General features: G+C 51.6%; 1 protein-coding gene across 2 annotated transcripts in view; it reads right to left on the bottom strand.

Annotated features, from left to right (window-relative positions):
* LOC125449268 (serine/threonine-protein kinase MRCK alpha-like) overlaps positions 1-12,575 on the bottom strand; it is a 124,770-nt gene that overhangs the window by 72,700 nt on the left and 39,495 nt on the right. For both annotated transcript variants that reach the window (XM_059641502.1, XM_059641501.1), the window contains exons 6-10: positions 11,098-11,191; positions 9,635-9,835; positions 7,849-8,097; positions 7,336-7,415; positions 668-801 (exon numbers count right to left, since the gene is read on the bottom strand). In XM_059641502.1, the coding sequence (XP_059497485.1) occupies positions 668-801; positions 7,336-7,415; positions 7,849-8,097; positions 9,635-9,835; positions 11,098-11,191 (758 nt within the window). The remainder of the gene's footprint in view (positions 1-667; positions 802-7,335; positions 7,416-7,848; positions 8,098-9,634; positions 9,836-11,097; positions 11,192-12,575) is intronic.

The raw sequence follows: 12,575 nt of genomic DNA, 5'->3' as shown, positions 1-12,575 counted from the left end.
CGATCAGATTCCGGTCTGTAACTCCCTCCTGGGGTATCTGTTATTCTGTATATAAACCACCCCAAACACCCTCGATCAGATTCCAGTCCGTAACTCCCTCCCGGGGGGTATCTGTTATTCTGTATATAAACCACCCCGAACCCCCTCGATCAGATTCCAGTCCGTAACTCCCTCCCGGGGGGTATCTGTTATTCTGTATATAAACCACCCCGAACCCCCTCGATCAGATTCCAGTCTGTAACTCCCTCCCGGGGGGTATCTGTTATTCTGTATATAAACCACCCCGAACCCCCTCGATCAGATTCCAGTCCGTAACTCCCTCCCGGGGGGTATCTGTTATTCTGTATATAAACCACCCCGAACCCCCCGATCAGATTCCAGTCTGTAACTCCCTCCCGGGGGGTATCTGTTATTCTGTATATAAACCCCCCTGAACCCCCTCGATTAGATTCCAGTCCGTAACTCACTCCTGGGTATCTGTTATTTTAAATATAAACCACCCCGAACCCCCTCAATTAATATCAATCTCTTGCAGATAGCGTAAGAGTCTGGGATTCCTAGGCACACTTCTGACAATTTTGATTCGGTTCCCACTGGGAATTTCTATCAATGAAGGAGTTAAAGTTCCAGATGGTGGATGTGAAAAAAAACCACCTCCAATTCTCACCTTGAAGTTTGCGGCTCAGGTCCCTCTTGTCCGACTCCAGCTGCTTTATCTGCCTCTCGAACGCCTCAGCTTCCCGGTTGTCAAGTGAACCGGTGGCCCATGTGTCTGTCAGGCAGCCGCGGTCAGACAGTGAGCTGCAGGAGATGGAGAAACCCCGTCACATGAAGCGTTAACTCCCCGCCCTGCCCAAAACAAACCGCCTCCCTCCAGAGGTGCCCAGGTGCCAGTCTACTGCCAACTCCATTCATCGTTAAGAAATACTCAAAGGCCATTGGATTCTGCAAAGGCCGTGGGCCTCATCAATACTACATACTTACACTACAACATTAGGCATGCAGGGGAGGTAGCAGCTTCGTGGTATTATCGCTGGCCTGTTCTGGGGACCCAGGTTCAAATCCCACCACAGCAGATGGAGGAATTTGAATTCACAAAAAGAAATCCATTGTTGAAAAACAAACCCATCTGGTCCGCTCGTGCCCTTTAGGGAAGGAAACTGCCATCTTTATCTGGTCTGACCTATATGTGACTCCAGACCCACAGCAAGGTGGTCGACTCTTAGCTTTAGTAAATCTGCCCAGCCAGCAACACCCTCTTCTCGTGAATGAATTTTTTTAAAAATTCTGGCCTGGCGCCCATATTCTGCGAACAAATAACGGGGAAAAAATGCCCTTAGTGGAGCTGTTCCATTGCAAATACTATACTGGCCTCTGCTGTGCTATAGGCAGGATATTATTGAGCTGGAGATGGTTCAGAAGAGATTTGCCAGGAATGGGAGTTTGTATTGTAAGGATAGGCTGGGATTTTTTTTTCCTTTGGAGCGTAGGAGGTTGAGGAGTGACCTTACAGAAGCTGATAAAATCATGAGGGGTGTGGATTTGATTTGATTTATTGTTGTCACATGTGCCTCAGTATGGCAAAAGTCTGTGAGCAGTGCAGGCTGATCATAGCTAACATCACGAGGTACCTAGATAGAGTGAGGCATGAAAAGGAGGTGGTCAAAAGTGATATCAATTTTAGAGATAACAAGGTGTGGAGCTGGATGAGCACAGCAGGCCCAGCAGCATCTTAGGAGCTGACGTTTCGGGATTTGAAATTAAGGAGGTCCATCCAGGAGTCTAATAACAGCAGGGATGAAGCTGTTCCTGAACCTGTGTTCAAGCTTTTCTGAGACAGTAGGAGCTGCCGATGCTGGAGAATCTGAGACAACAAGGTGTGGAGCTGGATGAGCGCAGCAGGCCAAGCAGCATCAGAGGAAAGCTGACGTTTTGGGCCTAGACTGAGGTTCTAGCTTTTCCGCCTGATGAAAGAGGTTGGAAGAGATCAGGTGAATGATAGGTGTCTTTTCCCTCGGGTGGGGTGATTTGAAGACTAGGGGACACATATTTAAGGTGAGAGGGGAAAGATTGAAACTAGACACAAGGGGCAATTTTTAATGTGCACACAGAGGGTGGTTCGTGTGTGGGGAGCGAGCTGCCAGAGGAAATGGTGGATATGGGTACAGTTACAGCATTTAAAAGACATTTAGATTATGAATCATAAGTGTTTGGAGGATTATAGGTTAATCACAGGCAGGTGGGACTAGTTTTGAACTACGAAGAGAACAATACAGCACAGGGACAGGCCCTTTGGCCCTCCAAGCCTGTGATGACTCATTTTGCCCCTCCATACTGGAACTGTCTTCACTTACAGGATCCCTATCCCTCTATTCCCTTCCCATTCATCCCGGTGCTTCTCAAATGCTGCTGCTGTATCTGCTCCACCAGCTCCTCTGACAGCGCGTTCCAGGCACTCTCCATCCTTTGTGTGAAAAACATGCCTCACACATCTCTTAAACGTCACCCCCCGCCCACCTTGCACCTTGAACCTGTGCCCCCAGTAAATGACCCCTCCACCCTGGGAAAAATCCTCTTACTTTCCACTGTATCCACACTATTTACAATTTTATAAACTTCTATCAGGTCATTCCCGTGACCTCCTGCGTTCTAGTGAAAACAAACCCAGTCTATCCAACCTTTCTTCGTAGCTAAAATCCACCCCCCCCCCCATACCAGGGAACATCCTGGTAAACCTTTTCTATATCTTCTCCCAAGCATCCACCTCCTTCTGGTAATGTGGTGACCAGAACTGTGCACAATATTCCACATGTGGCCTAACTAAAGTTCTACAAAGCTGCAACATCATTTGTCTATCCTTTCACTCAATGCCCCTTCCAATGAAGGAATGCATGCCATAAACCTTTTTTACTGCCTTATCTACCTGTGCTGCCACCTTCGGTGATCTGTGGTCCTGCACACCCAGATCCCTCTGCGTATCAATGCTCCTCAGGGTTCTGCCATTCACTGTACAATTTCCACTTGTACGTGACCTTCCAAAATGCGTCACCTCACATTTATCTGGATTAAATTCCATCTGCCATCTCTCTGCCCACGTCTCCAACTGTTCTATATCCTGCTGTATCCTCTGACAATCCTCCTGACCATCTGCAACTCCACCAATCTTTGTGTTGTCTGAAAACTTACTAAATTAGACCAGCCACGATTTCCTCCAACTCCTTCATGGAGATCACAAACAGCAGAGGTCCCAGCACTGTTCCCAGTGGAACACCACCAGTCACACCTCTCCATTTGAAAACGCATCCTTCCACCACTACCTTCGGTCCCCTATGACTGAGCCAGTTCTGTATCCAACTTGCCAGCTCACCCCGACACCACGTGACTTCATCCTTTTGTACCAGTCTGCCACGAGGGACCTTGTCAAAGGCTTCACTGAAGTCCTTATGGGCAACAACAATCAGCTTTTCCCTCATTAAGCATCTTCAAAAAAAAACTCAATCACGTTAGTGAGGCTCAACCTCCCATGTACAAAACCGTGCTTTCTATCACTATAAAGTCCATTTGCTTCTGAATGAGACTCACAGGTTTGTAATTTCCAGGACTATCACTGCTACCCCTCTTAAACAGCGGGACAACATTGGCTATTCTCTAGTCCTCTGGGACCTCACCTGTGGCCCAAGATTATACAAAGATGTCTGTCAACCCTCCAGCAACTTGTTCTCTTGCCTCCTTCAATATTCTGGGGTTGATCCCATCAGGACTTAGGCTACTTAATACTTTTTTTTAAATACATGCACCTCGGGTTAGAAACTCGAAGCTCCTTTCCTGAGTTTGTCCTCCATCAATTCCTTCTCTTTGGTGAATGCAAACACAAAGTATTCATTTGGGACCTTGCCTATCTCTTCTGGGTCCATATGTGGATTCCCTCCTTTGTCTGCAAGTGGGCCAAACCCTTCCCCTGGCTACCCTCTTCCTTTTTACGTCTGTATAAAAAGCCTCGAGATTCTCCTTAATTCTTTTAATTCCTTGTTTAAGTTCTTTCCTACTTCCCTTATATACGGGCTTTGTCAGTTCCCATTCCCCTAGACCTTGTGAATGCTTCCCATTTCCTTCTGACCAGGGTCATAACATTCCTGGTCATCCAAGGTTCACGTTACTTGTCCATACCTATCCTTCATTCTCGCAGGAACGCGCTGCTCTTATCATCTGACATTTGAAATTGACCCTCAAACAGCCACTTCCTCCCCCTCACCACCACTCAAACTTCACCCACAAACCTGGCTGGGCTCATTTCCCAAAAACATCTCCAGTATATAACCCCTACCCTGGTTGGACTGTTTACACACTCTGTCAAGAATCCCTCCTGAATGGTCCTTTGCTCCAGCCAAGCCCCTTTCATCTAGTGAGTCCCAGTCAAGAAAGGGGAAGCTAAAAATAACCCACCATGCTGTTTTTACATCTTTCCAAAAAATATCTGTCTACATATTCCCTCCTCTGTCTCTCGCTGGCCTTTGGGAGGCCTATAACATAGTGTTGTGATTTCACCTTGCCCGTTCCTGCGTTCTACCCATATTTCTTTCCTGTGCGAGTCCTGAAGTCATAGCATCATGGAATCCCTACAGTGTGGAAACAGGCCCTTTCGCCCAACCAGTCCACACCGACCCTTGCAGCATCCCACCCAGACCCATCCCCCTATAACCCACCTAATCTACACATCCCTGGACACAAAGCCCACACAGACAGACGGTCGCCTGAGGCTGGAATCGAACCCAGGTCCCTGGTGCTGTGAGGCTGCAGTGCTAACCGCTGAGCCACCGAGCCGCCCCCGGGGCCCTGATGTATCCTCCCTCAGTACAGCTGCGAGATACTCCTTTACCAGTAATGCAACTCCCCCCACTCCTTTTACATCCCCTTCTGTCACACCTGAAACACCTAAATCCTGGGACATTCAGCTGCCAGTCCTGTCCTTCTTTGAACCAAGTCTCTGTAATTGCAAAAATGTCATAGTTCCACATACTAACCAAAGCTCTAAGTTCATCTACCTTGCCTATTATACTTCTCACATTGAAACACTCTCCAGACTACCTCCCCTGCTCTTTTAAGCAATGTTTCCACTGCCTGTTCTTCTTAGTGATTTGGCCTTGGCATCCACCTCTCCCTCAATTTCTGCATCTACTGCCCTCCTCCTCTGGTTCCCATCCCCCTGCCACACTACCCTCCTAGACCAAATATCCCCCCTCCAAGGACATCAGTTTAGTTTGGGGTTACGATCAGCAGGGACTGTTGGACTGAAGGATCTATGTCTGCTCTACATGACTTGCTGACTCTGCGATGGTGGAAAATTGCCCAGGTGTGTTCTGTGGGACAAATCCAACCTGGCCAAATACAGCGCACGCCCCCCCCTCACAAACAATCAATCTTCTCATAATCATCAGCAAAATGTTGGAAAAGATTGTGGATGAGACTGTGGTGATAAGGACCCCTAGGGACGCCCGCATAACTGAGAAATTGGTAAAAATACCAACTCTTGGCAGTTTGGAACCATGCCTAGCTCGGAGAAGGCTGGGTTACAGTTGTTGGAGATCAATCATCTCAGCCCCAGGATTATCAGCGTAGAGTCCTGGACCTCACCATCTTCAACTCCTTCATCAACGACCTTCCTGCTGCCATAAGGTCGGAAATGGGGATATTCGTTGATGGTTGCCCGCAGCTTTCGGGGTTATTTAAGACCCAGGCAATATCCAGGCTTGGTCTGATAAATAACAACATGCCTCCTGCTTACAGGAAAGGATGTTGTGAAAATTGAAAGGGTTCAGAAAAGATTTACAGGGATGTTGCCAGGTCGGAGGGTTTGAGCTACAGGGAGAGGCTGCATAGGCTGGGGCTATTTTCCCTGGAGCATCGGAGGCTGAGGGGCGACCTTACAGAGGATTATAAAATCATGAGGGGCATGGATAGGATGAATAGGCAAGATATTTCCCCCTGGTATCCAAAACTAAAGGGCAGGGATGAGAGGGGTGTATTTAAAGAGACCTAAAGGGGTAACTTTTTCACATAGAGGGTGGTGCGTGTATGGAGTGAGCTGCCAGAGGAAGTGGTGGGGGCTGGTACAGTTACAGCATTTAAAAGGCATCTGGATGGAGACATGAACAGGAAGGGTTTGGAGGGATAGGGGCCAAACACTGGCAAATAGGACTGGATTAATTTACAATATTTGGTCAGCATCAACAAGTTGGAACAAAGGTCTGTTTCTGTGCTGTACATCTCTATGACTCTCAAATGCCAGGCACTGACCATCTCCAGTCACACAGAATCTAACCGTTGCCATGGTATTCAGCAAAATTACCATGTCCCACCATCAACATCTTAGGGTAATCAGAAACTGAACTGGACCAGCCTTATGGATATTGAGGGTGCGAGAGCAAATCAGAGGCTGGGAATCCTGCCACAAGTAACTCCCCTCCTGACTCCCCCCTCACAAAGCCTGTCCCACCATCTACAAGGCACAAGTCAGGAGTGTGAGGGAATACCCCCCACTTGCCCCTGGATGGGGGCAGTTCCAAGAACACTCAAGAAGCTCGACACCATCCAGGACAAAGCAGCCCCCCATTGATTGGCACCACATCCACAAACATCCCACTCCCTCCCCCCACCGACGCTCAGTCGCAGCAGTGTGTACCATCTACAAGATGCTCTGCGGCAACTCACCGAAGATCCTCAGACCTTCCAAACCCACAACCACATCCATCCAGACGGACAAGGGGCATGGGAACACCACCCCCTGCCCCTCCGAGCCACGCACCATCCTGACTTGGAAATATATCGGCTGGGGTCAGGGTTGGGTGTTAAAATCCTGGAACACCGTCACTACACACATCTACATACCTGCAGTGGTTAAGAACGAGGCTGAACACAGCTTCTTCAGGCTAATAAGGGACGGACAACAAATGCTGGCCCAAATGGCCTGCAGAGCCCATATCCCACAAAGGAACAGAAAAGGACCAAGTCCATGCTGGTGAAGGATGAGTTTCTGCAGAGCATCTTGTAGATGGTACACACTGCTGCGACTGAGCATCGGTGGGTCGGGGGGAGGGAGTGGGATGTTTGTGGATGTGGTGCCAATCAAAGCGGGGGGGCTGCTTTGTCATGGATGGTGTCGAGCTTCTTGGGTGTTGTTGGGGCTGCCCCCATCCAGGGCCAAGTGGGGGGTATTCCCTCACCCTCCTGACTTGTGCCTTGTAGATGGTGGACAAGTCCTGGTCAGAGGGGGTGGGGGGGGGGGTTGGGGGAGGGGGTTGGTGGTTAGGCTTAATTTCTGCCCTGGTTATAACTTACCAGTTGGAAGTGTATGTGAATCCAACAAAGGGCAGGTGGAGCCCAGAGAACGCACCCCGACTGGGAGGAATGGTCGAGTCCTGAAACACATGAGCAGTAAAATCACGGACCCCTCACAGTGACGGCTCTCAGTCAGTAATGGTCAGAACGTAGGTTCAGGTATAAATGTGGGAAAACTTAATCGGGGGGGGGACAAATATATCCACAGCAGAGTTAGATACAGAGTAAAGCTCCCTCTACACTGTCCCCCCACTCCACCCAGTCAATCACTCCCCTGAAGAGGGAGAGCGCGGGCAGAACGGCTTCGTCCTGCTCCGTCTTCGGAAATCAGGCTCTTGGCTTGCCGCCTCTCGACACCTCGCAGCGCACTGTGACTGCGGCACTACGCAGACGCAGTGGGGCTGGGCTTTAGGTCAGCCACCCATCCCCAGGCCACGGCCGCCCGTGCACGCGCCGCCCCCACCCACCCACATCCTGCGACCCGTCACACGGGCGGAGGGTGCCGCGCCTCACCGCCGTCTTCAGCGCGTCGTCGTCCACGTCGAAGTTGGAGGTGTCCGTGGGGCTGGCGACGTCGGGGATGTAGGGTGGGGGGCAGTCGCGGATATGCTGCCAGTCGATGCTGGCGAAGAAGGGGTGCCCCTGGAGGTCCCCAATGCCCCCACGGCCCAGGCGTTTCTCCTTGCTGCACACCAGCTTGGCGATCAGATCCTGGGCGGCCTCGGACACGTCGCTGACATCTGGCGGGAACGTCAACTTATCCTGCACGGAATTTCGGGGAGGGTGGGAAAAGGCAGGAGAATCAGCATATATCCATCTTTTCCCCAGCGAGCAAAGCAAAAAACCCCCTGTGTGCTGAGTCATTGCAGTTCCATCTCGAACAGACAGCTCAGTCAGAGCATCGGGCAATCACCTTTTTGACCGCAGGGTCCCGGGTTCGAATCCCCGTTCCACCCCCACCAGGATTCTCAGGGCCGCGCAGCAGACATTATCTGGGAAAAGGTCAGTGGGCCTGGGCAGCACCCGGGCACAGAGAAGTCAGAGTCAACGTTTCGGGGTCAAGCGACGCTTCCTCAGAACTGGCAGACAGAGTTCCTCGGTTCTATCATACAATCCCTACAGTGTGGGGGCAGGCTTTTTGGCCCAACAAGTCCACACTGAACCCCAGGTGGGATTGGCCGTGCTAAATTGCCCCATAGTGCCCAGGGATGTGTGGGTTAGGGTGGATTGGCCGTGCTAAATTGCCCCACAGTGCCCAGGGATGTGCGGGTTAGGGTGGGTTGGCCGTGCTAAATTGCCCCATAGTGCCCAGGGATGTGCGGGTTAGGGTGGATTGGCCGTGCTAAATTGCCCCACAGTGCCCAGGGATGTGCGGGTTAGGGTGGGTTGGCCGTGCTAAATTTTCCCACAGTGCCCAGGGATGTGCAGGTTAGGGTGGATTGGCCGTGCTAAATTGTCCCATAGTGCACAGGGATGTGCAGGTTAGGGTGGATTGGCCGTGCTAAATTGCCCCACAGTGCCCAGGGATGTGCGGGTTAGGGTGGGTTGGCCGTGCTAAATTTTCCCACAGTGCCCAGGGATGTGCAGGTTAGGGTGGATTGGCCGTGCTAAATTGTCCCATAGTGCCCAGGGATGTGCGGGTTAGGGTGGATTGGCCATGCTAAATTGTCCCTTAGTGCCCAGGGATGTGTGGGTTAGGGTGGATTGGCCGTGCTAAATTGTCCCATAGTGCCCAGGGATGTGCGGGTTAGGGTGGATTGGCCATGCTAAATTGTCCCATAGTGCCCAGGGATGTGCAGGTTAAGGTGGGTTGGCCATGCTAAATTGTCCCATAGTGCCCAGGGATGTGCGGGTTAGGGTGGATTGGCCGTGCTAAACTGTCCCATAGTGCCCAGGGATGTGCGGGTTAGGGTGGATTGGCCGTGCTAAATTGTCCCATAGTGCCCAGGGATGTGCAGGTTAAGGTGGGTTGGCCGTGCTAAATGTCCCGTAGTGCCCAGGGTTGTGTATAGATTAGGTGGGCAATAAAGTCTGGGTGGGATGCCCTGAGGGTTGGAGTGGACTTGTTGGGTCGAAGGGCCAGTTTCCACACTGTAGGGATTCTATGATTCCATGAATTAATCAGAAAATGACAAAATATCTAGAGTCCCCTGCACCACGACAGTGCACATCACACCACTCTTAAGCTGATTAACTTTATCGAGCTATGGAATACACAGGGAGATGATGTACAAATACAAATAATCCAGTTATGAGCTCGTGCGTTCCTCATCGAAAGAATTACTCAGTCACTGCTAACCTTGTGGTTCATGATCTTGCCATAGGTCTCCACCAGGGACTCTGCGTAGAAAGGGGTCTCTCCAAACAGCAACTCGTACATGCAGACCCCCAGGGACCACCAGTCACACTCTGGGCCATATTTGCCCTTCCCATCCTCCATCGCCTGCAGGATCTCCGGGGAGATGTAATCAGGTGTCCCCACAGCGACTGAAGTTTCCACCTGGCACAGAAAGATCGCGGGTGTCAGACGACAAAACTGCAAACTCTTGGCCGTCTTCAAGAGGCTTGGAAGACGTTTGAACAAAATCCTTCAAAATACATCCAGGCAGTCGCATGGGATTGTTGAAAGATGCAAGGAGCGAGGGGAGAGTGGGATTAGACTGGGTGGGATATTAAAGGGGGCGGGGAGTGAGGGTGGAGAGTGGGATTAGGCTGGGTGGGATATTAAAGGGAGCGGGAAGTGACGGGGGAGAGTGGGATTAGACTGGGTGGGATATTAAAGGGAGCAGGGAGTGACGGGGGAGAGTGGGATTAGACTGGGTGGGATATTAAAGGGAGCGGGGAGTGAGGGGAAGAGTGGGATTAGACTGGGTGGGATATTAAAGGGAGTGAGGAGTGAGGGGGAGAGTGGGATTAGACTGGGTGGGATATTAAAGGGAGCGGGGAGTGAGGGCGGAGAGTGGGAATAGACTGAGTGGGGTATTAGAGGGAGCAGGGAGTGAGGGGGGAGAGTGGGATTAGACTGGGTGGGATATTAAAGGGAGCGGGGAGTGAGGGGGAGAGTGGGATTAGAGTGGGTGGGATATTAAAGGGAGCGGGGAGTGAGGGGGGAGAGTGGGATTAGACTGGGTGGGATATTGCAGGGAGCGGGGAGTGAGGGGGGAGAGTGGGATTAGACTGGGTGGGATATTAAAGGGAGCGGGGAGTGAGGGGTGGAGAGTGGGATTAGACTGGGTGGGATATTAAAGGGAGCGGGGACTGAGGGGGGAGGGTGGGATTAGACTGGGTGGGATATTAAAGGGAGCGGGGAGTGGGGGGGAGAGTGGGATTAGTCTGGGTGGGATATTAAAGGGAGCGGGGAGTGAGGGGGGAGAGTGGGATTAGACTGGGTGGGATATTAAAGGGAGCGGGGAGTGGGGGGGGAGTGGGATTAGACTGGGTGGGATATTAAAGGGAGCGGGGAGTGGGGGGGGAGTGGGATTAGACTGGGTGGGATATTAAGGGGAGTGAGGGGGGAGAGTGGGATTAGACTGGGTGGGACATTAAAGGGAGCGGGGAGTGGGGGGGGAGAGTGGGATTGGACTGGGTGGGATATTAAAGGGAGCGGGGAGTGAGGGGGGAGAGTGGGATTAGACTGGGTGGGACATTAAAGGGAGTGGGGAGCGAGGTTGGGGGGGGGGTGAGATGAAATCACTAAAGGGTTTGCCTGGTTAAGGATCTGGAGGGTCCCTGTGCTGCAGACAGACGAAGGTGTGTACTTACTGTGCCGTCAAGACCAAGCTGGAGACAGGAGCCAAAGTCAGCCAGCCGAACATGCCCATTCATATCGATTAAAACATTGTCTGGTTTGATATCTCTGAAAGGCAGGGACCTCATGTTAAACCAGGGCCAGCTCATTTCAAACAGACACCAATCAAACCCATCAGCTGGTCTTTCTGCCCCTAAAACCCCTAAAACTGATTACTTGGGTCCAGAACACAGAGCGAGAGTAGACCATTCAGTCCCTTTAAACCTGCATCACTGGTCAATTCAGTCACAGAGTCCCTACAGTGTGGGAGCAGGCCATTCGGTCCGTCAAGTCTGCATTGACCCTCCAAACAGCATCTTGCCCAGACCCATCCCCTCTACCGTGTCTCTGTAACCCTGCATTTCCCACAGCCAACCCACCCTAACCCGCACACCTCTGGACACTATGGGACAATTTAGCACGGCCAACCCACCCTAACCTGCACATCTTTGGGCTGTGGCAAGAAACCGGAGCTCCCGACGGAAACCCACGCAGACACGGGGAGAATCCTACTCTCACCCTCACTCGCCGCTCCCTTTAATATCCCACCCAGTCTAATCCCACTCACCCCCTCACTCCCCTTAATATCCCACCCAGTCTAATCCCACTCCCCTTAATATCCCACCCCGTCTAATCTCACTCTCCCCCATCACTTTAATATCCCACCCAGTCTAATCCCACTCTCCCCCCTCAGTCCCTGCTTCCTTAAATATCCCACTCTCCCCCTCACTCCCCGCTCCCATTAACATCCCACCCAGTCTAATCCCACTCTCCCCCCTCACTCCCCGCTCCCTTTACTATCCCACCCAGTCTAATCCCACTCTCCCCCCTCACTCCCCACTCCCTTTAATATCCCACCCAGTCTAATCCCACTCTCCCCCCTCACTCCCCGCTCCCTTTAATATCCCACCCAGTCTAATCCCACTCTCCCCCCTCACTCCCTGCTCCCTTTAAAATCCCACCCAGTCTAATCCCACTCTCCCCCCTCACTCCCCGCTCCCCTTAATATCCCACCCAATCTAATCCCACTCTCCCCCCTCACTCCCTGCTCCCTTTAATATCCCACCCAGTCTAATCCAACTCTCCCCCTCACTCCCTGCTCCCTTTAATATCCCACCCTCCCTCCTCACTCCCCGTTCCCTTTAACATCCCACCCAGTCTAACACTGCCTTCACTCACCCAGCCTTAACTGCTCACACACATAAGGAGCTACGCAGAATAATGACCCTCCTGAGGAGGTTTTTCCTCATCTGTATTTTATTAGACAGCCCCCTCGGGGGGGGAAATAATATCTCCAGGGTGTAGAACTCCCCCGAAAGGCAAAATATCTTCTCCGCTCTGTCACAGGCCCCTCCAAATATGCCTTGTTCGATAAGATCGCCTTTCGATTTTCAAAATTACAGCTGTTCGACCTGGCATCCACCCCAGATCGAAGGGATTAACCAAGGAAGAA

This window comes from Stegostoma tigrinum, chromosome 42 (genome assembly GCF_030684315.1).
Source record: "Stegostoma tigrinum isolate sSteTig4 chromosome 42, sSteTig4.hap1, whole genome shotgun sequence".
Classification (NCBI taxonomy): Eukaryota; Metazoa; Chordata; class Chondrichthyes; order Orectolobiformes; family Stegostomatidae; genus Stegostoma; species Stegostoma tigrinum.
This window is presented reverse-complemented; position numbering and strand designations above follow the sequence as displayed.